At 40.3% G+C, this 27,611-nt stretch overlaps 1 protein-coding gene across 1 annotated transcript in view; it reads right to left on the bottom strand.

Moving 5' to 3' along the window:
- DNAH8 (dynein axonemal heavy chain 8) overlaps positions 1-27,611 on the bottom strand; it is a 197,386-nt gene that overhangs the window by 65,147 nt on the left and 104,628 nt on the right. The window contains exons 44-61 of the mRNA XM_084832480.1: positions 27,300-27,487; positions 25,548-25,634; positions 25,273-25,380; positions 23,191-23,325; positions 21,747-21,908; positions 20,648-20,894; positions 19,810-20,051; positions 19,544-19,684; positions 19,050-19,287; positions 17,125-17,267; positions 15,322-15,456; positions 14,888-15,010; positions 13,510-13,723; positions 11,038-11,147; positions 10,392-10,555; positions 4,899-5,091; positions 3,616-3,738; positions 1,600-1,730 (exon numbers count right to left, since the gene is read on the bottom strand). Coding sequence (XP_084688606.1) covers positions 1,600-1,730; positions 3,616-3,738; positions 4,899-5,091; positions 10,392-10,555; positions 11,038-11,147; positions 13,510-13,723; positions 14,888-15,010; positions 15,322-15,456; positions 17,125-17,267; positions 19,050-19,287; positions 19,544-19,684; positions 19,810-20,051; positions 20,648-20,894; positions 21,747-21,908; positions 23,191-23,325; positions 25,273-25,380; positions 25,548-25,634; positions 27,300-27,487 — 2,884 coding nt within the window. The remainder of the gene's footprint in view (positions 1-1,599; positions 1,731-3,615; positions 3,739-4,898; positions 5,092-10,391; positions 10,556-11,037; positions 11,148-13,509; positions 13,724-14,887; positions 15,011-15,321; positions 15,457-17,124; positions 17,268-19,049; positions 19,288-19,543; positions 19,685-19,809; positions 20,052-20,647; positions 20,895-21,746; positions 21,909-23,190; positions 23,326-25,272; positions 25,381-25,547; positions 25,635-27,299; positions 27,488-27,611) is intronic.

The raw sequence follows: 27,611 nt of genomic DNA, 5'->3' as shown, positions 1-27,611 counted from the left end.
CTGTGGCCAAACACATTCTTCCCATCCTTTGTGAGGTGCAACCCGTCCCTAGCCAACAGCCAATCTTCCAGGAAGTATAGCCCGTGGTCCCAGAATCCAAACCTCTCTCATCGGCACCACCTTTGTAGCCAGAGTTCTGTAGCCAGATATTCTTAGTTTTAATTAGCAAATTTTGAATAAGAAGTTATCTTCTCAAAGGTATGATTCAGAATTGATTGTATGTAGCCTACAAGATTTACATGTAAACCTGTTTTGTATGTTTTAATTTTTTAGGAATGTTTAATAACTATAAGATAATTAGGACTATGAGCCCTAATTTATGCTACAGTGGATAATATTAGCTATGAAGTAATTTCCACACAAAAAAGTATAAATATGTGCTGATTTTAGAATGAGGGAGCATCTTATTAGGCCTGTGTACGTGTCAGCTGAATAGCCTATTCAGTACTGAATGGGAAACTTGGTAGTTAAAACTAGATCTTTCTGTTTTAAGCTGTTAGGACTAATAGTCTAAAAACAATAAATGTTTAGGAAGTTCTATTTCCTGTTAAGCTATTAAGATCTAAGGTTTTTAGCAATGCCCTGTTTAATGGGTAATGTTTTTATGTTATTCTATGAAAGTTATATTTTGATGTGATGCTACATTTCTAATAAAAATAAAAAATGGATCACAAGATTTTTCCCTTAGTAAGGGAGCAATTCTATGGTCGCTAGTCAGCGGCTAGACAGTCATAGGATATGTCGGTTTCTGGGAACTGACCTCGGAGCCTGTACTCCTGGGTTGGTTCCCTGAGAACTGACCTTCCCCTGTGCTGCACTGCTTTGCAGGCAGCTCAGAACAGCCCTGAGCTCCATGCTTGGAAGAGGAGTGCAGAGTGGTGAAAATGGGGCGTTCCAGGGCAGGGAAGGCGGAAATGCCGGTACAACACATCCTATGTGTCATCCGGCAGCCACTTTCCCCACTCCACTTTCCCATGGTTAGACAGCTGAAATCAGCTGTCTAGCTGCAAATGCAGGGCAGCTGAAGCGCGGAGGGGACGATCCCCTCTGTGCTTCTCCTGCCCTGCATTGGATAGGCAGTCACCTCTGAGTTTGGAGGCAGCCGCCTATCCCAATAGGATTGCGCCCTAATTCTTGTTAGTACAAAACCAAAACTGAATCCACCTAAAACAATTTTGGTGTATGCTTTGTTTGAAGTGTATTGATCAGCTGTGGTTAGTTACCTGGCAGCCAAAGGCTTCTTAAACTATAGTTTGAAAACACTCAGCAAAGGCCAAATCCATAATGCAATGTGCCTGGCGATCTTTGGATCCAAGGCATTACCTTCGCAGTATTATAATCGGCCTCATTAGTACTTTGTTGAATTTTGATACAGCTCTGTTGCACATGGATGTGATCATTCACATCATATCCTCATAGCACATAGAGTCAGGTGGCATCATATATGCATGAATATGCACAGGCCATCATCATGATGACAGACTGGCTAGCCCTATCATCAGTCTCATTTTACATATGGTCACAGCTCTGCAGGGAAAACAGCTCTGCAGGGAAAACAGTAATAATCAAACATTTGTTTAAATATATTATTTTTCTCACCTAGTTAACGTTATCTGAAATATTTTGTATCCAGCTATAAAAGAGGCCAGCCTTGAAAGACTCTGCTTTCCAGAACCACCAACTCCTACAAGTAAAGCATTTCCACATGCTGTCCGAATTATTCGTGAAATCTATAGTATCAGAAAAAGAAGACAATGGTGTGCTTAGCAAGTTATACAAGGTCAACCATGTTTAAATAATTATCCCAAAATTCCTTTTGAAAGACACCTTTTGAAGGGTTATAAAAAAAGCAGTCCCCAAATGCATATTTAATCCAGCCTTCTCCAAGCTGGTACCTTCCAGTTGTGTTGGATTTCAACTCCCATAATTCCCCAGCTAGCATGGCCATTGCCCATGATGGGAGCTGCAGTCTAACGCATCTGGAGGGTACTGGGTTGGGAAAGGTTGGTTTAGTCAAGTCTTAGTGGACCTTTGTCAAAATAATGAAAGAAGAAAATACTTCTTGTATAGGACAGTAATGTCTTGTATGTGGCATGTGATTTTAGCAAAAATCTCCACATGAGAACACAAGAGTGGAGGAGCTGGATAGGGAGACATTTTTCTCCGTTTCTCATAACCCAGGGTCATCCCATGAAAATGATCGGTGGGAGATTCAGGACATCTAAAAGGAAGGACTTCTTCATATAGCACATAGTCAAACTATGGAATTCGCTACCACAAGATGTAGTGATGGCCATCCATTTGAATGGCTTTAAAAGGGGGCTAGACAAAATTCATGGAGGGTAATGCTATCAATGGCTACTAATCTAGATGGCTATATGCTACCTCCTGTATCAGAGGTAGTATGCCTGTGTACACCAGTTGCTGGGGAACATGAGCAAAAGAATGCTATTGCACTCATGTCCTACTTGTAGATTTCTCACAGGCAGCTGGTTGGCCACTGTGTGAATAGAGTGCTGGACAAGATGGACTCTTGGTCTGATCCAGCATGGCTCTTCTCACATTCTTAAGAGTCTCTCTTATACAGTACTCATGTGAGGATTTTACTGAAGCAACAACTGGATTTTAGAATGTCATTGACCTGTATTTAGGAGATCTATAATTTTTACTACACAACTTCAACAGAGTTGTACCACTTACATAATCAGAAGCTCAAGTCTCAACTATAATTGTTTTTAAATTTGCTACTGCACTTTATAGGTAATTGGACCATCCACATGCTTTCCCAACAATATAATACACATCAATCCTTGACTAACAGTACCATACCAATCAGTTGACATGATGCACCTCTTTTGTCTGTACAATAATTGTTAAGAGTGGTAACAATTCTACTGTCTATAAAACATTTAAACAACGGTGTAGTGATTATAATATATTTTAGAGAAATCAAGCACCATATAGATGTTTTAGATATTCATTTGGTGAACCTATTATTTCCTTCCAATAGAATTAATGCCAGAAATGATTTTCAGTGGCATACATTGTTATAGGTTTTAACAGAACGTTTTGAGCTGCCCATTTGCTTCTGGGCCAAATTCACGGTGCAATCCTATGCATGTTTTGGCATGGCTGTGGAATGCTGGAAGTTGCAGAACTTTTTTTATCTAAACATGCATCGCATTGACCCTTAAAACCTTAATGATTTAGGACCCAAGTACTTAAAGGAGTACCTCCTCCCACACTAAAGTCATTGACAAATGACCTTCTTCAAATACCACATCCAATGGAGGTAAGGCTCACATCTACACGGGAGTTTTTCTTTCAGCAGTGCTGCCCCAGGGAGATACATCTGGGGCCAACTTTGCTGTCTTTTAGATGCCTGGCAAATCATTTTTATTCACCTATGGATTTTGAAATATTTTAAATATTTTGAACTCTCTATTAATTATGCTTTTATCTGCTGCATGATGTGTTCATTTTGTTCTTGTTTACCTGTTGTTTCTAATTTCTGCAAACCACACTGAAGTTATTAAATCAGTATATAAATGTTTTGAATAAACAAAATAAATATAATAATTTGAAATGAATATATTGTTAAATAAACACACAAACCTTAACAAGATGTGTTATAGCATCTTTGAAAAACACCAAATCAAGGAATCCACCTCTAACAGCTTCATTATACTGTTTCTGGTAAGACTGCAATTTTTCAGTTAAAAAATCAAAATTTGGAATCTAAAAGGGAAAAAATAAGGATTTAAAAAAAGTTTCAATAAAGTAACAAAAAACATTTCAAACAGCATATGGATAAAAGCAAATATCTTTTGGCAACCCCCTTACTAAAGTACTGAAGAGTAAATTTCTCATACAGATTTCAATTTACTTATTCATTTAGTGCGCAATCCTATACACTTACCTGGGAGTGAGCCCCACTGAACTCAACAGGGACTACTTCTGCATAGATATGTACAGGATCGCCCTGTTATTCTTCTAAAGACAGCCTTTGTTAAAATAAGTATCCTTCCCTAACAGCATTATGGCAGTGAGGCACAGGACACCACATTGCCCAACGCTGGTTTCACTGACATATTGCTCCCTTCCCTTGCTGATGCCCACATGCACAGCAGCTGTTTTGAGCAATGCTTGCACTGGATTGCTTATTCCACTGCCTGTAGGCTATTTAACCCTAAGAGCTGACAATGGATTGCCCTTAGATTTGCACTAGTTGGTTTTCTAATTCTTTGTATGTTCCTATCTAGCTTCCTCCCGCTGGCCCCCAGGTTTACAGGTAACCTTTCAGGGAAAGTATGGTTTGTTCACTTCCTGTAGCTTGGTATCTGTCATGATCTGAAAATAATATGCAAATTATGTTAACCGTACATAACAGAACACGAAACTTAGCCGTCACCTTTGACCTCATGATACATTTCTGACAGGGCTCCCAGCATGTCACCTATCCCAAGCTGCAATACTCTTCAGCCTTCCATTTTGTACAATTCAGGGTGCACATTTTAACGTATGAAGCCTCGCATTCCGTCAGTGTCTCTAAAGGCAACTAAAAAGAGCCTCATAGTCTTGTTTTTTACCAAGTACAGCAGGGCAGGCAAACATGCACCTTGATGAGCTCTCTGCCACCCCTGGAAACAACTTCCCATCCACAAGGAGGATCCAATCTGAACTCTGAAAATCATCTGGCACTGATACAAGACGTTTTCAGTTACGCTGGTGTATAATGGCCAGCCATATATGGTCAGCAAGGATTATTTCAAGCAATCCATGTGTATGTATTTCAGCTATATATTTTACATAGTTTTAGTATGCATTATATTGAATTGTTGTTGTTACCCACCCAAGTATCAGGGAAGGTGTTAAGAATCAACTAATTAATTAAATACCAATTCATAAATTTTTGGTGCCTCAAATACAAAATCTTCCGGTTCTTCACCAGTTGGCTCAGGCATATCCCGCAAAAAATCTACAAAATATGGTTCAGAATCGATTTGTGATACTAATTCTGAATCCACATGTTCATCGACTACTCTAGTAAAACTTCTGTCAAACCAAACTTCATCTTCTTCACAGACAAACCTGCAAGACACAAGTCAGTTACAATGAGCAGACAGATTCTGCTGAAAAGGTACAAGATTACCAAACGATCATAATGGGGGCAGTTTCCAGCTGTGGATTAAGGTAACAACCAGTGGCACCTGGTGACTCCAGTTCTGGAGGAGCTGTAATTCCATTATCCACAAAATCCATGCTGTTGAACATTATCCACAAAATGGATTCAGCACAATGAGTAGCACCTTTCAGCACCTTGGATGGCACCATTAGAGTTTTGGCTGGTGGTAACTAAAACCCTGAATGCAATCACAGCCCATCCGGAACTGGAATCACCAGCTGCCACTGATAACAGCATAAACTAAATGAAAACACAGGCATTTCAGTAAACATTCCCACCATTGAAGAAACTAGGTGCAGATACTTCTGAACCAAACTGAAGTCATAATTCCAGTCCCTTTGCCTCATTTATGAAATTTTACAGGAGTTCTAGATGTCATCATCTTCAAATTGTAACCCTCTGGTGTTTTACCACTGTTTCTTCCACCTTTTTTCTTACCAGAAAAGTTCCAATAAGGAGGAAAAGATGGAATAACTGCACAATGTCTTTTGATTGGTAGTGCTTGGAGCCATCTGGAAGCAGTCCAGGACTTTAGGGTTATTGATCATGAGTAAGCTGCATCTCAGACTAACATTCCCCAACCTAGCATCCTGCAGAGATATTGGACTACAACTCCCATAATCCCCAGCCTGCAGGGCCATTGGATACTGGGATTTTCCATCCAAAATACCTGGAGGGTGCCAAGATGGGGAAAGCTGTCAAAGAGCTTTTCTACACAAGGCTGTTAGTCGCTGTATCTACTTTCAGTTTTGTCTCAGAACTGAGATACAAGCTATAACCAGACCTTTTCCTTTCCTGCTTTTCCACTACATAACGCCTAGGTGGAGATGTGGTACAGTGGAATAGCACAAATGCACAAGTAGGAAAATATTTTTTCTGTCACCATCAGAAATAATACCTCATTTTCCCTGCTCTAACCCCCCCTCCCGAAAAGTGCTCTTAAAAAAGAGAAGCAGAACTGGAGGATCACGTCATTATCTAAAGAAACTGTAAACAAGCATGATTAAGGAATCACAAGTGCACAATAAATGCCTCATATAGAAAAGCTCTCCTTCAAGGTCTTGCCAGGGTTCTCATTCCTACAAGGCAACATCTGGTCTCTCCCCAGACTACTTACTCCCACTTAAGCTACCTTAGAGTGGAAGTGCTGGGGGTAAGTTCTGGCTGCCTTGTTGTTTTGCTCAAGGATTTGGCCATGAATGGAAAGGGATTAAAAAATGGTAATTATGAACAGCCTGAAACTTGACAGTATAAACTTGTGTGTACCTCCCATACAATGTATGTTCTTTGTATGTTTTACCGCTGTGCTACAAACTCACAGGACACATGTTAAATAACTTTCTGACTTTTATTCAGAATTCTTATTTTCATTTATGGGATAAAAGAGGAAATGACCAGTTAACAATGCGATCCTTCACCATGCAGGCACAATGCCCATGTGTAAAATACATGCTTTACAAGAGCCTGATCTCAGTGATACCAAAAAGTCTAATTTTGAACTAGGTCATAGATCTGCATGGTAGCTGTCATCACATGGAAAGGAGGAGAAGCCTATCAATGGCTACTCGTCCTGATGGCTACATGCTACCTCCAGTATCGGAGGCAGTATGCCTATGCACACCAGCTGCTGGGGAACATGGGCGGGAGGGTGCTGTCACACTCATGTATTGTTTGTGGGTTTCCCGTGGGCAGCTGGCTGGCCACTGTGTGAACTGAATGCAGGACTAGATAGACCCATGGTCTGATCTACATGGCTCTTATGTTCTTACAGTGTTCTTACAGTGGCTCAACCATGAAGACTGGGCAATTTTCTCTATGCCCCTGGAGATCAATTGCAATGGTGTGGAGGTAAATGCATGAGGTGCCGTGGGGTTCAAACCAGGTGCTCAGACATTCAAGCACTAGCACTAACTCACATCATCATCAGTTTGTTTGCACTGGTTTACACTGTCTGCCCTCACCACTGAGCACTCTTTGCAGAAATGAAAGGCAGCTATGCACCCCTTTAAAAATTCAGAATAGGAGATGTTCCATGTTGCTATTGGTAAGTTTCTTTTCCCCCAGGATAGGATCACTGTAGCCTAAGGACAGGTGAGAGCACAGAGGGAAGAGGGACAGCAAATTCCAGGGGCGCTTCCAGACAGAGGACTCCCAGTGCTGCCAGTCAGAAGGCATTGTGCAGCCAGTCCATCTTTTTCTCCTTAATGGATTTTTCACAATATGAAAAAAGGATGGAAAAAGTGGTGGGTAAGCACTGGAGGGTTATGAGTGGAAGACGACGTCTGCCCCCCACCCTCCGATAAAATTCCACGAATGGGGCAGGGTGATGGCACAATAAAAGCCTAGTCTGAAATCATACTGCAAGGGGGAAAAAGCAGGAAGGCACCAGCTACAGAGAAAAAAAGACAAGAAAACTTCAGGTATCTATTTAAAGCCCGACACATTTCAAACAGTTGGTCTTCCTCTGGGGCACTCCTGAACAACAATTTTCACCTTGGTATCTAACCACTGTTTGAATAGGGTAGATACCAGGTTGAAAACTGTGGCTCAAGTGGGCCCCTAAGGAAGACCAATGGTTTGAAACACATTGGGCTTTAAAAAAAAACAAAACCATTTCTCCTGTGCAGGTGGAGGTTTCCTTTTGTCTTTTCTCCATCAGACTGCAAAGCAGGCTTTGGGCTTTTCTAAGTACCATTTCCTCTTGTGTATTTGTGCTATTCCCCTTCATGAATCACTGCCTTGTTGTGGCGAAGGGGCTTGCGTAACTCAGTGAAGCCATAAGCTATGCCGTGCAGGGCCACCCAAGATGGACAGGTCATGGCAGAGAGTTCTGACAAAATGTGGTCCACTGGAGAAGGAAATGGCAACCCACTCCAGTATTCTTGCCAAGAAAACCCCATGGAACGTAACACAAGTGGAACGTAACACATGGAACGTAAGTGGCTGTCTGATGAGGCTTTACAAGTAGCTGAGGAAAGAAGGGAAGGGAAAAGCAAGGGAGAAAGGGGAAGATATACCCAACTGAATGCAGAGTTCCAGAGAATAGCAAGGAGAGACAAGAAGGCCTTCTTAAATGAACAATGCAAAGAAATCGAGGAAAACAACAGAATGGGAAAGACTAGAGATCTCTTCATGAAAATCGGAGATCTCAAGGGAACGTTTTGTGCAAAGACAGGCATGATCAAGGACAAAGAAGGCATGGACCTAACAGAAGCAGATGAGATTAAGAAGAGGTGGAAAAAATACACAGAAGAACTATACAGGAAAGATCTGAATGTCCCTGATAGCCATGATAGTGCGGTCACTGAACTTGAGCCAGACATCCTAGAAAGTGAAGTCAAGTGGGCCTTAGGCATTACTAAGTGGGCATTACTAACAACAAAGCCAGTGGTGATGACAGTATTCCAGCTGAGCTATTTAAAATCCTAAAAAATGATGCTGTTAAAGTGCTGCATTCAATATGCCAACAAATTTGGAACACTCAACAATGGCCGCAAGACTGGAAAAGGTCAGTTGACATTCCAATTCCAAAGAAGGGCAACGCCAAAGAGTGTTCAAACTACCGCACAATTGTGCTAATTTCACATGCCAGCAAGGTGATGCTCAAAATCCTACAAGCTAGGCTTCAGCAGTATGCGAACCAAGAACTACCGGAAGTACAAGCTGGGTTTCGAAGAGGCAGAGGAACTAGAGATCAAATCGCCAACATTCGCTGCATCATGGAGAAAGCAAGAGAATTCCAGAAAAACGTCTATTTCTGCTTCATTGACTACGCTAAAGCCTTTGATTGTGTGGATCACAACAAACTGTGGCAAATTCTTAAAGTGATGGGAGCACCAGACCACCTTACCTGTCTCCTGAGAAACCTGTACGAGGGTCAAGAAGCAACAGTAAGAACCAGACATGGAACAACCGATTGGTTCAAAGTTGGGAAAGGAGTACGACAAGGCTGCATATTGTCACCCTGCTTATTTAACTTATATGCAGAGTACATCATGAGAAACGCCGGGTTGGATGAATCAGAGGTTGGAATTAAGATTGCTGGGAGAATTATCAACAACCTCCGATATGCAGACGATCCCACCCTAATGGCAGAAAGCGAAGAGGATCTCAAGAGCCTCTTGTTGAGGGTGAAAGAGGAGAGTGCAAAAGCTGGTTTGAAACTCAACATTAAAAAAACGAAGATCATGGCATCTGGCCCCATCACTTCCTGGCATATAGAAGGGGAAGAAATGGAAGCAGTGACAGATTTTACTTTCTTGGGCTCCAAGATAACTGCAGACGGTGACTGTAGCCATGAAATTAAAAGACGCTTGCTCCTTGGGAGGAAAGCTATGGCAAACCTAGACAGCATAGTAAGAAGCAGAGACATCACCTTGCCGACAAAGGTCCGTCTAATCAAAGCTATGGTTTTCCCAGTAGTAATGTATGGCTGTGAGAGCTGGACTATAAGGAAGGCTGAGCGCCGAAGAATTGATGCTTTCAAACTGTGGTGCTGGAGAAGACTCTTACGAGTCCCCTGGCCTGCAAGGAGGTCAAATCAGTCCATCCTAAAGGAAATCAACCCTGAGTGCTCATTGGAAGGACAGATACTGAAGCTGAAGCTCAAATATTTTGGCTACCTAATGCGAAGAGAAAACTCTCTGGAAAAGACCCTGATGCTGGGAAAGACTGAAGGCAAAAGGAGAAGGGGACGGCAGAGGATGAGATGGCTAGATAGCATCACCGATGCAATGAATATGAACTTGAGCACACTCCGGGAGAGAGCGCAGGACAGGAAGGCCTGGCGTGCTATGGTCCATGGGGTCACAAAGAGTCGGACAGGACTGAACGACTGAACAACAATTTGTGCTATTCTGCTATACCACAGTGCCACCTAGAGGCTGTATAGCAGAAAAGCAAACACTCAGTGCTTGTATCTTAATTCTGCAGTGAAACTGAAGGTAGATATAACAGATTAACAGCCTTGTGTAGAAAAGCTTAGTGTGCATTGAAATTGAAGCAGGCCTATTTGAGCCCTTTTTCAAAAGAGGAGGGGGACTTTCATTCACAAGTTATGTGCTTTACCCTCACAGCTTTTTCTGGCTGTTGTTCTCCCGAAGTCATATCTGCGGCCAGGACTTCCTAATGAGACCCAGGTGGAAGGTAGCAGCCTTTATGTCTCTCACTGCTTTTAACTCTTCAGGAAATGATCTAATTATCATACCTGTCTGCAATTACTCTAGTGCATTCATGTTTAAAGAGTGCCAGAAGGGTACTGACATCAATACATTCTTCTGATTTGATAATTAACATTCCTTGCCAAATTCTGGAAAGGTCCCTCAGATTGAAGATATAATGGAATTTGGATGGTGTGGGCAACATCTTCACCTAAAGCAAAAAACATGTATTTTCTGTTGAAACTTTCCAAAGTAGCTACACTTTAAGCTATAAAACAATAAATATACCTGCATTCATGTATTTATTTTCCCGCAGGCTTCCTGTTTCCTTCCATAAAATCAATGCAAAAATGTCACTGGCACTGGTAATAGGATAGTACAAAATGATTTTTGAGGCTTGGCACATCTGATTAAATGGGAAATGGTTCTTACATGTGAATTTCCTTTTGGGTAGGTACTTGGGACAGTTGCCCTCAGGAAATAGGAAGGGTACTCCCTACTGTAATTCACTAGAGTTAGAGACTTGGAATGGCTTTAGACTAGCCCTTTGCATGGATGAAAGACTATTATTTATTTCCTCAGCACCTATATTAACTAGGTACTATGTATGAATCAAGATAAGGCACAGCCCCTGCCCTCAGGTTTATACCTCTAAATAATAAATCTATTTCTAGCAATTAGTGTATTCTATACCTTAGTCCATTGCCACAATATTCTGCCTGCTGATACTAATTTCATTATCATTTCACATACTTCAGGCTTGAAGTTTCTACATGGATGAAAGTATCCACAGCCAATTATTCCTGAAAAACAATAAAAAAAAAGGTAAAGGTGTCCCCAGCCAGTCGTGTCCGACTCTAGGGTGTGGTGCTCATCTCCATTTCTAAGCCGAAGAGCCAGCGCTGTCTGAAGACGCTTCCGTGGTCATGTGGCCGGCAAGACTGAACACCGAGGTGCACGGAACGCTGTTACCTTTCCCGCCAAGGCGGTACCTATTTATCTACTTGCAATTTCTTGCTTTCCAACTGCTAGGTTGGCAGAAGCTGGGAGTGAAGACAGGAGCTCACTCCGTCACACAGCACTCAGGTCTCGAACTGCTGTCCTGCCGACCTTCCGGTCTGCAATTCAGCATCTTAACCACTAAGCCACCACAGCCCCTTGAAAAACAATAGTATACCATTAATCTTAAAACAATTCCAAAATTATATATGCTCAGGAAGGACTGGATTCTACGCATACAGCTTCATACAAAGAGTTAGTAGTTACAGTTTTGATAGGAAAAAATATATAAAAGGTCAAATATTTTATTGAGTCGGTTTCTTGCAGTGAATGTGCATGATTTTAATCTTCACAGGTCTCTCTTTCAGCTGTATAGGACTATAAACACTTAGTTTAGCTGAAGGATTGATTTGAACACAAATGCAGCAAAACAGGGTGATATAGCTTCACAAAGAAATAGGTTAGAAATACAAATCTAAGATGAGTGATGTTATAGCTTACTATACAAGGGAAAATCTAGTTCATGAGGAATAATTTAAAGCAGTAATGTGCTCACTGAGGTTTCAAGACATCCCTTATCAGAACAAGAGCCTGTGCAGGGCAGAGCTTTAGACTTTTTGTTGCTGTTACTCCTTGCAAAGGGGAATGTGTTCCACTATTACACTATTAATATGTTCCACCTAGGGGTAGCAATCCAGTGGCCTCCAAATGTTTTGGATTATGACTCCCATAATCTCTGACCATGCTGGCTGGGACTGATGGGAGTTATAGTCCAAATGATCCTAGAGGCACCAGTGAAGCACTGTAATATTTTAATCAGAGGTTAAGCACTATAATATCTTAATCAGAGTTCCTTCCCTGACCTTTGGACTTGAGGTAGATGGCAACTGATGATGGCACTCAATTTCTGGAATGTTTTCCAGGGACACTCACTTGCACCTTCATTATTAAGTTTTAGCGGGCAGGGTGAGACTTTTGTGTGTGCCTTGGCGTTTTATTTGAATGGTGACCTGGTACAACTTTATATGGAATGGGCTCAACTCCTGCTTTATCATAGGTCTGTTTTATTCCCTTTCTGTGGTTGTTTTAGGTGTTTAACATCCCTGTTGCTTTAAGCACTTTGTTTTCAATTGTTTGTTTCGTAGTATTATTACTCTTACTCACTTTGGGAATTTGATGCAAGACTGAAAAGGAGGCTATAAAACTCTAAATAAATAAATAAATAAGTTTGAACATGAGGGCAAAATCATACAATGTAACCTATACATGAATGCTGTTTATTTCATAAATTTATATACCACTTCCCTACAAAATTCTTTAAGTGATGAACACAACACTAACACATAACATTTGTGCTGAAATGCACTTCCAAGTGGGCAGAGTTCCATGCAGGGCTGTCACATTTTTGAACTTCCTACTTCACAGGCCCAACTGCACAATCATGCCACACAAGGGATGGGGAATACATGGCCCTCCAGATGTTGTTGGACTGCAACTCCCATCTTCCCCTACCACTGGCTATACCAGCTAAGGATGATGGAAGCTGGTCAAACAACATCTGGAGGGGGACACATTCCCCACCTCTGCTCCACACCAACACTGCATCAGTATGATTCTCCAGGTGATTGGGCTGGCACATGCCATGTCGAAAGAGATTCGTAAGCAGTAGGTCACAGGGCCGACAGAAATAGTTTCTGGTGGCCTCTACGAGAAGCATCTCTTACTTACTATTTTAGGAAACAGTTCAGATATTTCCAGAGATTTGTTATCAGCTAAAATTTTGGATTATATCCAGATCAAGTTAGTGCGTAACTCCTAAGACCCGAAGAAAGTTTGTATAGGGGTAATGAAGATCAGGTGTGATGCCTTTCTTGCAGCAGGGCGAGACTATAGCGTTTTTTAAGTCGTTGTATTACTAGGGAAAATACTTTTGTCCATCTTAAAAGTAATGAATTATATTAGTGCTTCATTCTAGTAATTAAAATAAAGAGAGGTACAATCAACTACAAATGTTAGTCAGAAACAGGGTTTGATTCCTTATGCCAGTTTTACATACATGGGGCTACAGTTACCTTATGAATACAGTAGTGAGAAGGAAAGGATTTTAAATTATTCACAACTGCAATCTGTTAAAATCATTTGAAAGTTATGGAAAAAAACTAATACCAAATATTTTGTCTATGGATACATTGGATGGCAGGGTGCAGTTAAACACAGTAAACTGCCTTTTTAAGCGCTGTGGGATATCATTTCGACCTCCTCCTGGGTGAATCATTGCTGCTATTAACTGCACATCAACAATCGTAGTAAAGTCTCCAGGTTTATCCAAGCTGTACATTCCTTCCATTTCCATCATCTGCCGCACTATTTCATTTGTCACCTATGCAATTTTTTGAAGAAACTTTAATTACCCATTGAAAAGAAAACAGCAAAGGTACAATCCTGCTAATTTAGGCAAATACATTTTGGCTTTATTTTAGAGTCTGGCACAGGACTCTAAAATAAATTATGCTTGACAATATATTTGTGTGCGTTCCACTGAAATCCATGGGACTTACTTGTGCCTAAGTTTCTTTGGATGGAATCAGGCTTGGTCATGCTTCAAGAAGAAACCAGTATCTTTAAGCCTACTTGATTTCCAAGAGCAAAAATAATTTGATACATAACTGAAAGATCCTAAAGACCGTTTTTAATATTAGAGAATATAAGGCATATGAAGCTGCCTTATATTGAGTTTGGTCACTGGTCCATCTAGCCTGGTATTGTCTACATTGACTGGCAGTGGTTTTCTAAGGTTTCAGAGGGAAGTATTTCCCAGTCCTACCAGGATATGCCAGGGACTGAACCTGGGAACCTCTACATGCAAAGCATGTACTCTACCAGTACACTATGGCCTTTTCTCCTAGTTGGTGACGCACCTCAATGTTCTTTATGCCATCAAAGAAGGAAGAACATCTAGTTAAGACACACTGGACAGCACTGGGGTATGGCTCAGCTGTTGTGGCTCCATCACAGATCTATGCCACAGTCCAGACACCCGTACACACTCGTATGTACTCACAGATTGCTTGCATGCATAGGAATTCTACCCATATCACAAGTGGTGTAATTTGTGTGTGCTACACCCACATCTGACTTGTTCAAGACATGCACAGTGTAGCTTTACTGGTGAAGCTGCATTGTCCGAGGGCTTCCTAATGCATGCAATAAAAAAAAGACATAGCTAGCTACCTTACAAAATCTTTACTTAAATAATACATAAGCGTTGCTACACACTTTCAAGATTCTCTGTGGTTTTCTGTATTGGTACAACGCCATACTCTGCCATACAGCTTTGCTGCAGTGGCTTTTGGTGTGGTCTTGCTAAGCAGACAACTGGATTGGGCTGCTAATAATTAAATATTCATATATCAACAAAAATAGGTAATATTTTCATCATGTGGGGGTGGTGAAGTCCACTAGACAGTTTGTGTTTTTAAAAATATTTTTATTAAAAACACTATGCAACTTAGCTGTGCTACTATGTACAGATGCTAGAACTTACCTGATCTCCCCATTCATTAATAATCGGCATGTTAATATCATCAATGAATATGGTCATTCTCCTGCCTCCTGGAGGTCCATAGGTACTGCCCATTCGTTTGTCCACATAACTTTCTATTGTCCTCTTAAGAATTAGCATGGCAAGATGAAAAACAAACAAACAGTAAAGTAAAAGCCACGGTAGTTTACAAATCCTTGCTAGGTCCCCCCCCCCCCGATTTCAAATGTGTGTCCCAATCTAAGTATACAAATTGGAGCAAGATATTCACAACTCCTGAAATGATTTAGGAGCATGAGTAGTGTGGAGCTTATTGTTACAAACAAGAGCAAAAGTTAAGAACAAAACCAGGGTTTATATGTAAGATTATTCCAAATCATTTAAAATATTTGTGCAAGCATCTCATGTAGAAGCATCTTATAAAACCTACAGTTTACCTGAAACATTCCAGGTTCTGTTGCTGAAGAAAAGTTTAAACATTTTGATAAATGTTCTTCAGGATCATATTTTTTTAAATAACCCTTTATCATTACAGTCTTTGCTGTTCCTTGTTCACCAATAAGCAACACTGCCTGCAACAATTTTGTGCCAGTTATTATCACATTCAGACATACTGCAAAAAAGTCTAAAACTCTACAAAAATCTTCAAATGATTACATTTTTATATATTATCATCATCATTCTCTCTATTTCCGATTTGGGTCTTCCTGTGCTCGTAGAGCTGGGGCCAAAACTGCATCACCCACACACAAGAGAGAGGTATCAGCAGATACACAAACAATCTTTAGGAAATAAAACCCTAAGGGGGTGGGACCCCCCCCCCCCAAACAGCCCCATAAGAACTCAATGGCATGGAATACTGAGTGAGTGAGAGGGGAAAAGCTGACAATTGGGTGGGAGAGGGGAATATAATGGAGTGGCTGGAAAGGGAGAACAGAAAGATACTAAAAAGTGAAGAAAGCAGCATCTCATTTGACTGGATAGGCCAGTTTCTGGTTCACACTGAGAAACTATTTAAAATGTTGGCCCTATCAGTAGGCAAAGTGAGGAAGCCACCTCAGGGGCAGATACTGAAGGGCATGAAATGGATAGAGGTGCATGTGCCACCTGCTTTGCACCCCTTAAAGCTACTGTGCTGGCTTCAGGTGCAGAGGAGGATACTGTCCTGTTGCCAGTGTTGAAATAAGACTCAATTGCCAGTCTGGTCAGTCAGCTTTTGCACATGGAATTGCACTACCTTGTCCTTTGCACATGGAATTGTACTACCTTGACCTTTGCCTCAGGCAGCGAAGTGTTTGGGGCTGTCCCTAGCATTGACCATAGAAATCAATGGATAAATAAAATAACTGAATGACTGAAATATGTCCACCACCTCCCCCTGCCCCCAATGGGTGGTGGTGGTGGAATTGGCCAAGGAACTGAGCATGCTCAGTGGTCATGGAATGTTGACTGTCGGGGATGAAACAGAAAGCTGGTGGGGAGGAGAAATGGAATAGAGTGAACAGGAGCATCCCACACTGCATCATTGTGTTTCAGGTTCCACTTGTCTGCTTTCAAGTATTATTCAGGCTCCAGCCTGAATAATACTTGAATGTCAGTGGCAAAAATGTCAGTACAAAAATATCAATACAAGGTGCTTGGAAAGGAAAGGAGTAGGAAGGGCACCACTATCTCTTTGATGTTGCATCCTTATATCATTGACAATCCCCGTTTTTATACAATAATTACCAGTTCATCACACAACTAGGATTGGATTCATGCATTTTTGGTTGAGAGCTCTAGATGCTGAAGTAACTCTTTTTGACTGAGTGCAGATAGAATCTATTAACACTACAAGGCATTATAATACAAAACTAAGAAATCTAACATTTAAAAGAATAGAGACAGAAGTTTGGATCCAGACTTGCATGAGCTAAAGGCTGCTCATGAAACAGGGCTTTCCCAATTCCTTCTCCACACTGTAGGCTCCTGTGCCACCTGAACCATATTTCCAGAGAGCAAGGGGCCCTCTGGAAGGACATGTGACTGGGTGTGGGGGCTGCAGTAAGGGCGGAGGGAATCAGCCAAAAACAGGTAGAGACACTTTGCTCTGCTTACACAATTCTGGATCCAAGCCTATGTCTATAATAGTTTGTATTCTTGTTCTTCCTAGGCATACACAGAAATAAATGAGTATCTCAAATGCACTGGCATAGAAAGATATGATGCATTCAAGATCTGACAGGAAAATATGCACTTACTTTGTGTTGCTTTGCTATAGTATCCATTAAAAACTGTGTTCTGACATTGTCAACATTTGGAACCAGAATAGATGCATACTCAGGAACACTGTCTGTTGGATAAACATATTCCTGAACTTTTTTATTCCAGTGATCCCAGTCACCTAAAGGAACAAAATAACGATGGGAGAGTCCTGACTGTTTTCTTTCTCCAACAATTATCTCCACTGATCATAATACTTCCTAGGTAACAAGGGACAGCACAGACTCTGTTGCATCTATACCACATTGGATCAAAATCCCTGATGAATTCAAGGAATTTCCCTTCTTTTCTCAGACTATTATTCTCAGTCAGATGAATCTCCAGAGTACTGTTATTTAAGTTCTTTTGATTCACCAGTTAATCAAGAAAATAGGCAGGCAGACTAAAGATAATGTTCCTTGAATTGTATGAAGACAAGAAAACGGTGGAAGTGAAGTCACTTAGGATGCAATCCAATGAATGCTGGCTGGGGAATAATGGAGTTGTAGGCCTTTTCTCTGTCTAAACATGCATAGGATTGCGCCCTTAGAAAGTGTTATCTTGTAAAATGCTATCTGCAATCATTCTGCCCCACAATTGTCATGTAGGGAAGAATGGGAAGAAATCAGCATGAATGGAGTCTCATGTTCCCTAATTCTTCTTCTTTGTGGGGGATTAGGCCTTATGTGCAAAACTCAGTCATTAATGACCAACCCGTTAGTGGTGAACTGAGGAGGTCATTCATTGGGCACTCCATAGAAGCATTTAAACTGAAACAATAAGACCATTTACTTTCCAGCTGTAACAGTTAAAGCTAGCAAACATTATGCACAAACCATTCAAATAAGCAGTGGTTCATTATTTAGAGATGAATTTCAAGACTTTAAATGGTATAGTCAGATAAAGTAACAGGGTATGAATATTTATTTGGTGAATTTCTAAACCACTCCTTAGTACAAGACTCCAAAGTGGTGTACAACTTAAAATAATAAAACAATAAAACTAACTGGCTACCAATCAATTTCCAGGCACAATGCAAAATGCTGGTTATGACCTATAAAGCCCTACAAGACCTGGGATCAGGCTACTGGAAAGACTGTGGCTGCCTTTACATTAAAGTAAAAACCCACAGTCCTCCCATTGTGGAGCCTTTCTGAGACGGAATAAGCAAGAAATACCTCTGGATGTGCTGTGGAGGTTAATGACGTCATGAAAAGGGCCCACAAACTTCCGTGAGTGAGCAATCGCAACAACAGGATAAAAGCTCTGTGTGAAGGAGCCCTGTATTCTCCCACATGATCCTGCCTTGGTTTTAAGATCTTCAGGAGAGCCCTTCCCTCTAGCTAGTCCCAGTTAGTAGCCTAGCAGCTGTATTTTGTACCATCTGAAATTTCTAAGAAATCTTCAAAAGCAGCTCCCTAAACAACACATTACAGTAGTCAAACCCAGAGGTTTCTAGAGCATGGATAAGTGCAGGCAGGCTATCTTGGTTCAAGAGGAGTCATAGATGGTCACCAAGTTTAGCTGATGAAAGGTACTGCATGCCATGGACGCCACTTGGGCCTCCAGTGACATTACTGGATCCATCAGCATCCCCAGACTGTAAACCTGGTCCTTTAGGGTTAATGCAACTCATCCAGTGCAGGCTGAAGACTACCTCCCCGGTCAGACACACTACCTGCTTATAGGACCTACATCTTATATGGACTGTGTTCCAATTTATTGGCCCTAATTCAATTCATTGCTAACTCTATTACATGGATACTGGATATAACTTCCTTTCTTTGGAAGTCCCACTGATATCAGTGGGATGTGTTTTGACCTTAATGTGCTTAGGAACATAACGCAACATACATCCTCAGTATTAGGGGCTTGTGAATCTGAACTTAATTATTAAGAAGCATTGTACTGCTTTTTCACTTACCACAATCACTGACGTAAAACTCATACATTGTCTGTGATTCACCTTTAGAAATTTCTGGCAAATCTATTTTGCTTTCATGGCTCCTTAAAAAGGCTTCCAATTTATCCCTGCTTTCCAGTTCTAGGAGGGAACCTAAACTCCACATCAGGCCAAACACGAATAATTTGTGAAGATGTCCCAAACATACAATACCACCTTCTTCCTTTGAGGGTATCAAACCTTCCAAAAGATTAATGGACTGGAAATATTTTTTAAAAGAAAAAAACGTTATTATACATTGTTTATTTTTTGTAATGAAACTTAAATGCAATTTTCAATTAAATCAAGGGCTGGTTCACATTATACATTGTTTTCATCTACAGGAAAAGCTGAAGTTCTGTATTTAAGATACCTTTTATTTTGCAGTCAGGTTGCCAAGAAAGCAATTTCTATCTTTATTTCTTTAGAGTTATGGTGCATTTTTATAAAAGCAGAGACAACAGTAATGGATATACCTGCATGATATAGTTACATTCCAAAAGCTCCATTTTTGGAGAAAGATTTAATTTCATGTATGTATATGCTGCTTCAAACACTTTATCATATAAACCTAGCAGCACATCAGCTTCTTGTGGTGTACGAGTCTTTAGCCAACCCTAAAAAAAAAAAAAGACAGAAGGGCAGTCTGCGTAAAATGTGCTCCACAATTTAAAATAAATATGACGACAACAACAAAGAAGACGACGACGAAGAAGAAACAACCCTCCCTGTTAAAATGTACCTGCAATATTGGCCTCCAGGTTAGGGCTGAAGAACTGATATACACCATACCCATTCTAGAAACTGTAGCAGGAGAAGCATTTTCAATGTTGTGAACTTCAAAGAGCAATTTGCAAGTAGGAGACATTGGAATCCGATCACCATTTGCTAAAGTGAGGGTCTTATTATCATCTAGCACTGAATTCAGATTCTCAATCCAAATGGCATCTACAGGGCCATCTAGAACCAGAAAAATATTCTCACCTGGAAATAAAGAGGTAGGGTTTACATACTGAGACCAACATTCAATAATGATGATGATGATGATGAGACACACACAATCAGAACAGTCATGTGGTGCAGTGTTCTAGCCCAGCTTTCTGCCAGACAAACTAGATTGGTAGGTACATGGATGGATACATTTTGTTGTTTGCATGTTTGTTTTAATAAGGAGCATGAAATAATATGATCTCTGACTTGTGCGAAATTATGTACTCCAGCGAAGGCAGCACCATATGAGTTTACACCGCACATCCTTAAGCCCTACTGAAATCAATGGGTCTCAAGATTTAAATTTATTTACATTTGTACTGCACTGCAGCTACTACCTCTTACTTTTCAGCATTATCCTCATGGAACTTTATGGACTTTAACAAACAACAGCCTAAGTAAGATTACTGCAGTTTTATATTAAAGGACTGTATAATTTCCCATGTTATCTTAATTACAGCAGTGAGAGAGAAACAACAAGAGAGAGAAATCAGTGCATCTGCAAATAGAAGATCTTTTTCAGCAGAACACTGATATAGTGTAATCATGCTGCCACATCCACTATATGTAACCCACTATATTTGGCATACCTTTCTTAGCTTTAAGGGTTTTTCTCCACAGTGTGGAAAAGATTCCATCTGTCCAGTCATTAGTTGCGGTATCCAGTTTACCAAACATCTGAGGAGCAGTAATAGCTTTTGGGTTCATACGCATTTCTCTGTGAGGATATCCGCACTCAGTCATTGCCCTCATCAACATAGTTATAACCATTGTTTTTCCAGATCCGCTTGGTCCAAGTGTCATCAACCCATGGCGTACTTTGGATGTTTCATACAACTGTAGTGGGGGAGGGGGAGTGAAAACAGCATTATATTTTGAGACATAAGCATTATATTTATTAGGCTTTTGTTCATAAAGCACTTCCTCCTGAGCAGGTCCCAAGCATGAAGGGATAGAGGGTACTAGTATATTTTACTAGAGATCCTGGCCTTGGCAGTAGGCCCATTACCATGGGGGGGAAAAAGAAGGCTAAATTCTTGAGAGCGTTTATGCAAACTTGTTTCTCTGTATCTGTGTATGTATATGGTGTATCCAATTGTGTGAAGGGAGAACACCTGAACAGGGCTAGACAAATGTGTGACTCCCTACATGATATGCTCTCTCACGAACTACAAGTTCCTTAGTTTTTGCTGGTATATCTTATTTTTGCAAGCCGTTCTGGGAGTCTTTTCCGGCTGAAGGGCAAGATAACAAACTAGCTAAAATTTCCTCTGCAAAGGTAGGAGGCGTCAAGACGGTGTGGTCGTTGACTGGCAGCAGGAGGAAGCCACTTGGGGAAATAGAAATCAGGAATGTCACTAATTATTGGGGAAATAGAAATCCCAGGAACAGTGCAGTGTGGGGGCAGGGTGATAGGATTTGCAACCTGCTGAATGAAACAGTGCAGTACGCATGTCTCCAAAAAAATAAACCCCACTGAGTTCAATGGACCTTATTCCCAGGTAAGTGTGTATAGGACTGCAGCTGAAAGAGGCAAGTGGACACCAATCACTCCCCCCCCCCTTTTTCTAAAACAGACTAGCCCTTTTTAGTCAATTTTTCAATAGACAGGATATCATGGGAAAAGGGAGAGGGCACTTTACATGCTTATTTTTATGTTCCTGAAAGCTAAGAAGTATTCTGCTATACCTGTACAAGCTTAAGATTCCAAGGTGGATGATTAATCAGTCCTGCCTCTTCAACCTGATTTGCGACTGCTGCCTGAAGCTCAACATATGTATTGCTGTCCAGCACCAATCCTGGAAAGAGGTCATTGATCAGACTAAGAAACAGAGGCTCATCCTCATCTACCTGAAAAATAAAAATTAAAAAAATGCAAACATGTATTCCATTGGCAGCAACAGAAAATCCAGCCATTCCGTAGTTAGTGGAAATGCGGATATGGTTACCAATCCAGATAAAATTAATCACATTGCCTAGTGAACTAAATGGGACTTGCATTAGTTGTGTCAAACAAGTCCTAATGAATTCAATGGGGCTTAAATATTACTAGTTTTCTTTGAGTTAAATCTATTCACCCAAATCAAGTAGCCAAATCTATATGCACAACAGAGCATGCAAGTAGGCTGAGAGCCACATACAATACAGAAGTATATAATAAACCAGCTAAATTTTTCTCATGATTGTAATAGCAATGAAAAGGCTGACCGGCTGACCAACTTTCAACATTTTCAAATTCATGCAGATGAATCCTATGCATCTTTACTCAGAAGTAAGTCCCAATGGAGCTTAGTCCCATGTAAGTACGCATAGGATTGCAGCCTTTGAATCATACTTGACATTACGTTGAGAACATACTTTAAAGCACATGGTTACAACTGTCCATTCTTCGTCTTTTACAAATAGCATTCATGGGATACTCTGATCCAATCTAGGACCATGGCCCCACGGTTGGAGGGTACCTACCATTTTCCTAACAAAAATCAATCCCTGGCATTATTACTTGTCCCAAAGGTGCTTTCTATTATTGTTTTATTTAAAGATTCAGGGTTTTTTTTCCAAGCAGTTACTTAAATTTCGGGTGGAGCTTACATTATTCAATGGCCTGGTGTGTATGTCAAGGTAAGCCATCAGTCCTGATTTAATAAACCAGGATATGCATGAGCTGCATGCACCCACATGCAGTACCTTTGCAGTTGCTTTACTCCTTCCTTTGCATGAGTGAATGGACAAATCAGGAAGCCAGACCTAATTGCAGCTTCCCATTATATGCAACCTGGGAACGATGGTTAAGGATTTCTAATTAAGCCAGGATTTGAAAGTCAATTTTAAAACATGGTTTAAACCTGGATTCCAATTGTGGTTGTTTTACAGCTTGCTTGAAGGGAGGAATGAAGTGGTTATAAAGGCTTTGCATGTGAGTGCATATTCTGGCTTAATAAGGCAGAATTTGATTTGATTGTCTGAGCATGGCCAAGGAATACATGCCACATCTGAATTCTTAAAATGAGTTTTAGAATGTCTTACAATTCTTTTTTCATTAGGAAAAATATAATTTGAAACAATAATAGTCCAGAAAAAATCCTAGCAGCCATAGAAGTATAGTTTTCTGAAATGTTAAATGGATACTCACAAGTTTAGAGAGGTTCATGTCCCTTAGCCCTCTCATGACAGTACTCATTTCACTGTCATCTGGCCTTGCCCTCTTCTGAGATCCAAGAGTCCTCAACACTGAAAGGATATTTCTCAACCCAAAGTCATAATGAACCTAAAAATGAAAATGACAAATTTTACCTATCCAATAATGAGTTGATTCTAGATTTGCTGCTTCTGTTCTGACATATCCAGAACTGTCAATATTTATACATTGCAAAAACACAAAATCCAAGTCAGGGAGATTAAAAGAATATTCAAAGTGATTCTATCACAGCTTTTAAGTTTATGCTGCTTTACAGCGCAAAACGTCCTCTCAAGGTGGCTTACAAAAATGCCATAAAAACAATTAAAAATATAAAACACACACATAAAATATTTTAAACAGCAGCATAAAACAAACTCAGCCTAGACCAGCAATTCACATAAAACATTTTAAACAAATTAACATCAGTAAAAAATCAGAAGCAATTGCAAAAATCCAATTAAAAGTAGACCGGAACAAAAAGGTATTTAAGGCCCATTGGAAAATAATTAATAGGGGCCAAATGTATATCCATGGGAGGAAGTTCCACAAAGACAGAGGCACTACTAAAAAGGCCCTGTCTCTTGGGTTCATCAATCTGCTTGACTGTAATGGCAGGCCTTTGAACGAGGCCCTCTCTGGCCAATTTTAGGGCCCAGGCAGGTTCATATGGGTGCAGGTGATCCTTCAAATAACCTGGTCCCAAGCCATTTAAGGCTTTAAATGTAACCACCATTACTTTAAATTGGGCTGGGAAATGCACCAACAAACAGTGTGGCTGCTAAAGAATAAGTGTTATATGCTCCAGTCACTTTACCCCCATAAGCAACTGAGCAGCTGCATCCTTCTGCACTAGCAGAAGCTTCTGAACCATCTTTAATGGCAGCCCCATGTAGGATGCATTACAGAAGTACTTTAAACAAGAAGACAAAAGATATTACAGTGCTGAAGCAGATGGTTTCCCCTTTGAATCATTAATATTTGTAGAACCATAATGAGGTAGACAGACAGACAGACAGATAGACAGACAGAGACAAATCTGATCCCTCAAATGGTAGTCCTTGGTCCATCCCCTGGGGAATGCTTGCATGATAGCTGTGACAACCAGAAGAGATGAATTGTGGTAGATACCAACTGCCGTGATACACTCACTGAATCAAGAAATAAACTGATATTATGGAAAGCACCAAACTAGTCATCCCTTCTCAGAAAAGACATTAGCACATAACGGCACAAATATAGAACGGTCTAAAGATATCAGGATAACATATTTGAAGTAACAATAGCTCATAGCAAATTTGTAGCAGAGATCAGTTTTCCTTCCTGCAATGCAAATGGAAATGATCATGAAGGTAATTTATTCATCTGTAAAAAAAGCGTCCCTGAAAGAATAACAACAACATCAAGCCAGCAAATGTGTTAATACGCTAGTTCCTCAAAGTATGGTATGCTTTCAGAGGCCACACAATTATCCTGGATTTGGTATCTCCATTCTTAAACTCTACTAATTCTCTAGTATTGAAATACTTCCTTCCTGATAAATATGGAATAGCTATAAATAAGGAATAGCTACTTATCAGTCCTGAATCTGCAGTCCAGAGATATGTGGAGTGTGTCAACTGAATAGTTGCTTATTATTTATCAATGGGCAGTTCCTTCCAGTATCATAAAAAGTATCCAGAAAATGGACACAAAGGCAAAGGACTAAAACTTGATCTCTATTAATATCAACACCTAGTGGTGGTGTCAGGGAGTGAGCCTGCAGTGGGTCTGGAACCCAGGATCTGCGGATTGTCAGGCATCACCATCTGGCTCTAGTCAAAGAAGGGGACTCCAGGCGGATCAGCCACACCCAGCAAGTAAGTCTCTTCACAGCAGTAGGCCACGGAAGATTAGGAAATATGCCTTATCCCCTCTAAAGGCTTCCATGTCAGACTTGCAAGATGATCTGAGTAATCAAGCGATTCCGCTCTTGCTGCTTCTTGTTAGCTATGACTACCTTCAGTCCATAGCTGCCAACTGGTACTTCAACATTACCTGCTTAGTAAGCTGCTCTTCACAAAGTTTGTAAAGGACAAAAAATTTCTGAGCCAGTACGACATTATCAATAAAGCCACAGCTTGCAAGTTTCACTCTCATGATGATCTGAAATAGCATAATACTGTATTAAGAATTTCATTCACGGTATAACGTTTTTAAGAATTGCAGAAAGAGCAAACATTTTTGTGTGTTTTCAAAAATATGCACTTCGTAAGCACGTTGCCCACTCTATCAGAGATTAAGGGATTATGGCACACTGATATATATAGTACCTGTCTATCTGGAACCATCATCGCAACGGTTCTAAATTGAATTTTCAGGTTTTCTGGAAGTTCCTGGCGCCCAGCATACCCAGGATTCTACAAATAAAAACATTCTTTATGATAATTCTATACAAATAATTCAGAGTAATTCTGATGTTTTAGTATATGGTGAGATATTGTAAATTAGGATATGTATCTATATCCACTTTTAATTCAATTTTGAGTGAAATCACTACTAAGGTATCTCCTCACCTGCAATTGTGATCCAGGCAAAAGAGGAGGACAGGCTTTACCCCAATCTGTCTGAATTCACTGCTGAGGACCCAATTACATATTGGGTTAAATGCATGGTTACATTTAATGCATATGGCTTTTTCTGAATAGTATGTGTGATGAGAATTGGGTCTATAGCACACAGGGCAGAGGGTTAACCTTCCCCCTCCCTGCACCACTTTTCTGATGAAAACATGCTCCCACCTTCCACCACTACCAAAGTTGTGATTGGTGCCAATAGCAGCTGCTCTGCTGCAGCAAATAGCTTTAGGGTGGATTTTCCTTGGGGCAGAACCACGGGGGGAAAGGGTTAAACTCTCCTCTTCCTGATTGAGCACCCCTCACCCCACCCATGCCTGCTATTTTATAAAATATAGACATACTAAATGCAATAATGCATTTAACAAAACATATAGTTTGGCCCACAGTTTCTCATTCCAAAGTGTCCCCCCAATGATACCATTGCTGTCCAATAATAAAACTGAAAAGATTGCTGCCCTGATCCAATACTCAACATAGGCATACTGCAGGAGCTTTATCTGCATGGAACACTGCACTTGGGGGAAAGGCTGGATCCTGCACATGCCTTTCTGTGCACGTACATCCACTTTGAATGAGTAAGTTGACCAACACTCTGCCTGTCTTTTTGCACAATGTTTGCTTAAGCCTTTAAATAAGGCACTCGCTAGTGCAGACATTATACTTGGCTTCCTAATAATCTTGCTTATCAAGAGCCAGCCTAAGGAACATATGTTCTGCCCCTGCAGCTCCTTCCTTTCACAGAACTAATTCCCCAGTCTCCAAATTAACTGCAGATAAGCACTTGGTCAGCATGAATACTAAACAGAGTTAAAGTTAACAGGGCTCGTGTTTAACCAAATGGGAAACTGCAGGCTTCAGATCCTGGGTTGAGGGAAACTGGAGCTAATCTTTACTGCCATGACTGTCATGACATTGACAATCAACTACTATGGGGGATGGAATATGCATCCCCAAGGCTGGCTCCCTTTTGTTAAATGTGGCACATTGCATTTGTACTGGATCACTCATTCTAGCTGGGCAACAACCCAATATTTTATTTGTAAAAATTCTGAAGCAACATATATGGGGGAAAAGAAAATTATGTTGCTACCTATCCTATAAACAAGCACAATCTTACTAGAAGACTGGCCATTTCCTTCATGAACCAAACCATTAATATCTATCTGGTTAGCTCATCTAACACTTACAATCCTTAAAAGAAAAATAAGCAGTTTGTATTTACAAACAATATTTGGATTTAATTTTGGACAAAAAAATATTAGTAGCTAATGGGGGTGAGATGTTATAATAACTATAAATTTAATGTTTGCAAATATATTGCTATGTTAGACAAAGTAATTAACCACACATCTAATTTATTTTCATGTACATTGTATAACAAATGTATGATTGATTTTTGTCTTATCAGTAATTAAAAACTTTATCCTCTTATCTTAATAAATTTACCATTGTCAAAAAAATTCCAAACTCAGGGTTTAAATCTACAACATCTCCATCAGAAAATATGAACTGCTTTTTCCTTTCTTTTCTTGCTGTCAAAATGATATAAATTTGTTGAGCTGCTACTGACAACACCGGTAATTCAATTCTGTTAAATTCATCAAAGCACCCCCAGGAGCCAGACTGTGCAAGACCTAAAATGGGAAATTGATTTTTTCCTGATTATATCCTTTTTCTGGTTAACGTTTTCATGCTCCTACAATATCTGGGCAATATCTCCCTTCTAGAATGATATCCAGAGAAGAAACCCTAGTTATT

This window comes from Heloderma suspectum, chromosome 1 (genome assembly GCF_057233095.1).
Source record: "Heloderma suspectum isolate Gila_16-S chromosome 1, 16-S_ref, whole genome shotgun sequence".
Classification (NCBI taxonomy): domain Eukaryota; kingdom Metazoa; phylum Chordata; class Lepidosauria; order Squamata; family Helodermatidae; genus Heloderma; species Heloderma suspectum.
This window is presented reverse-complemented; position numbering and strand designations above follow the sequence as displayed.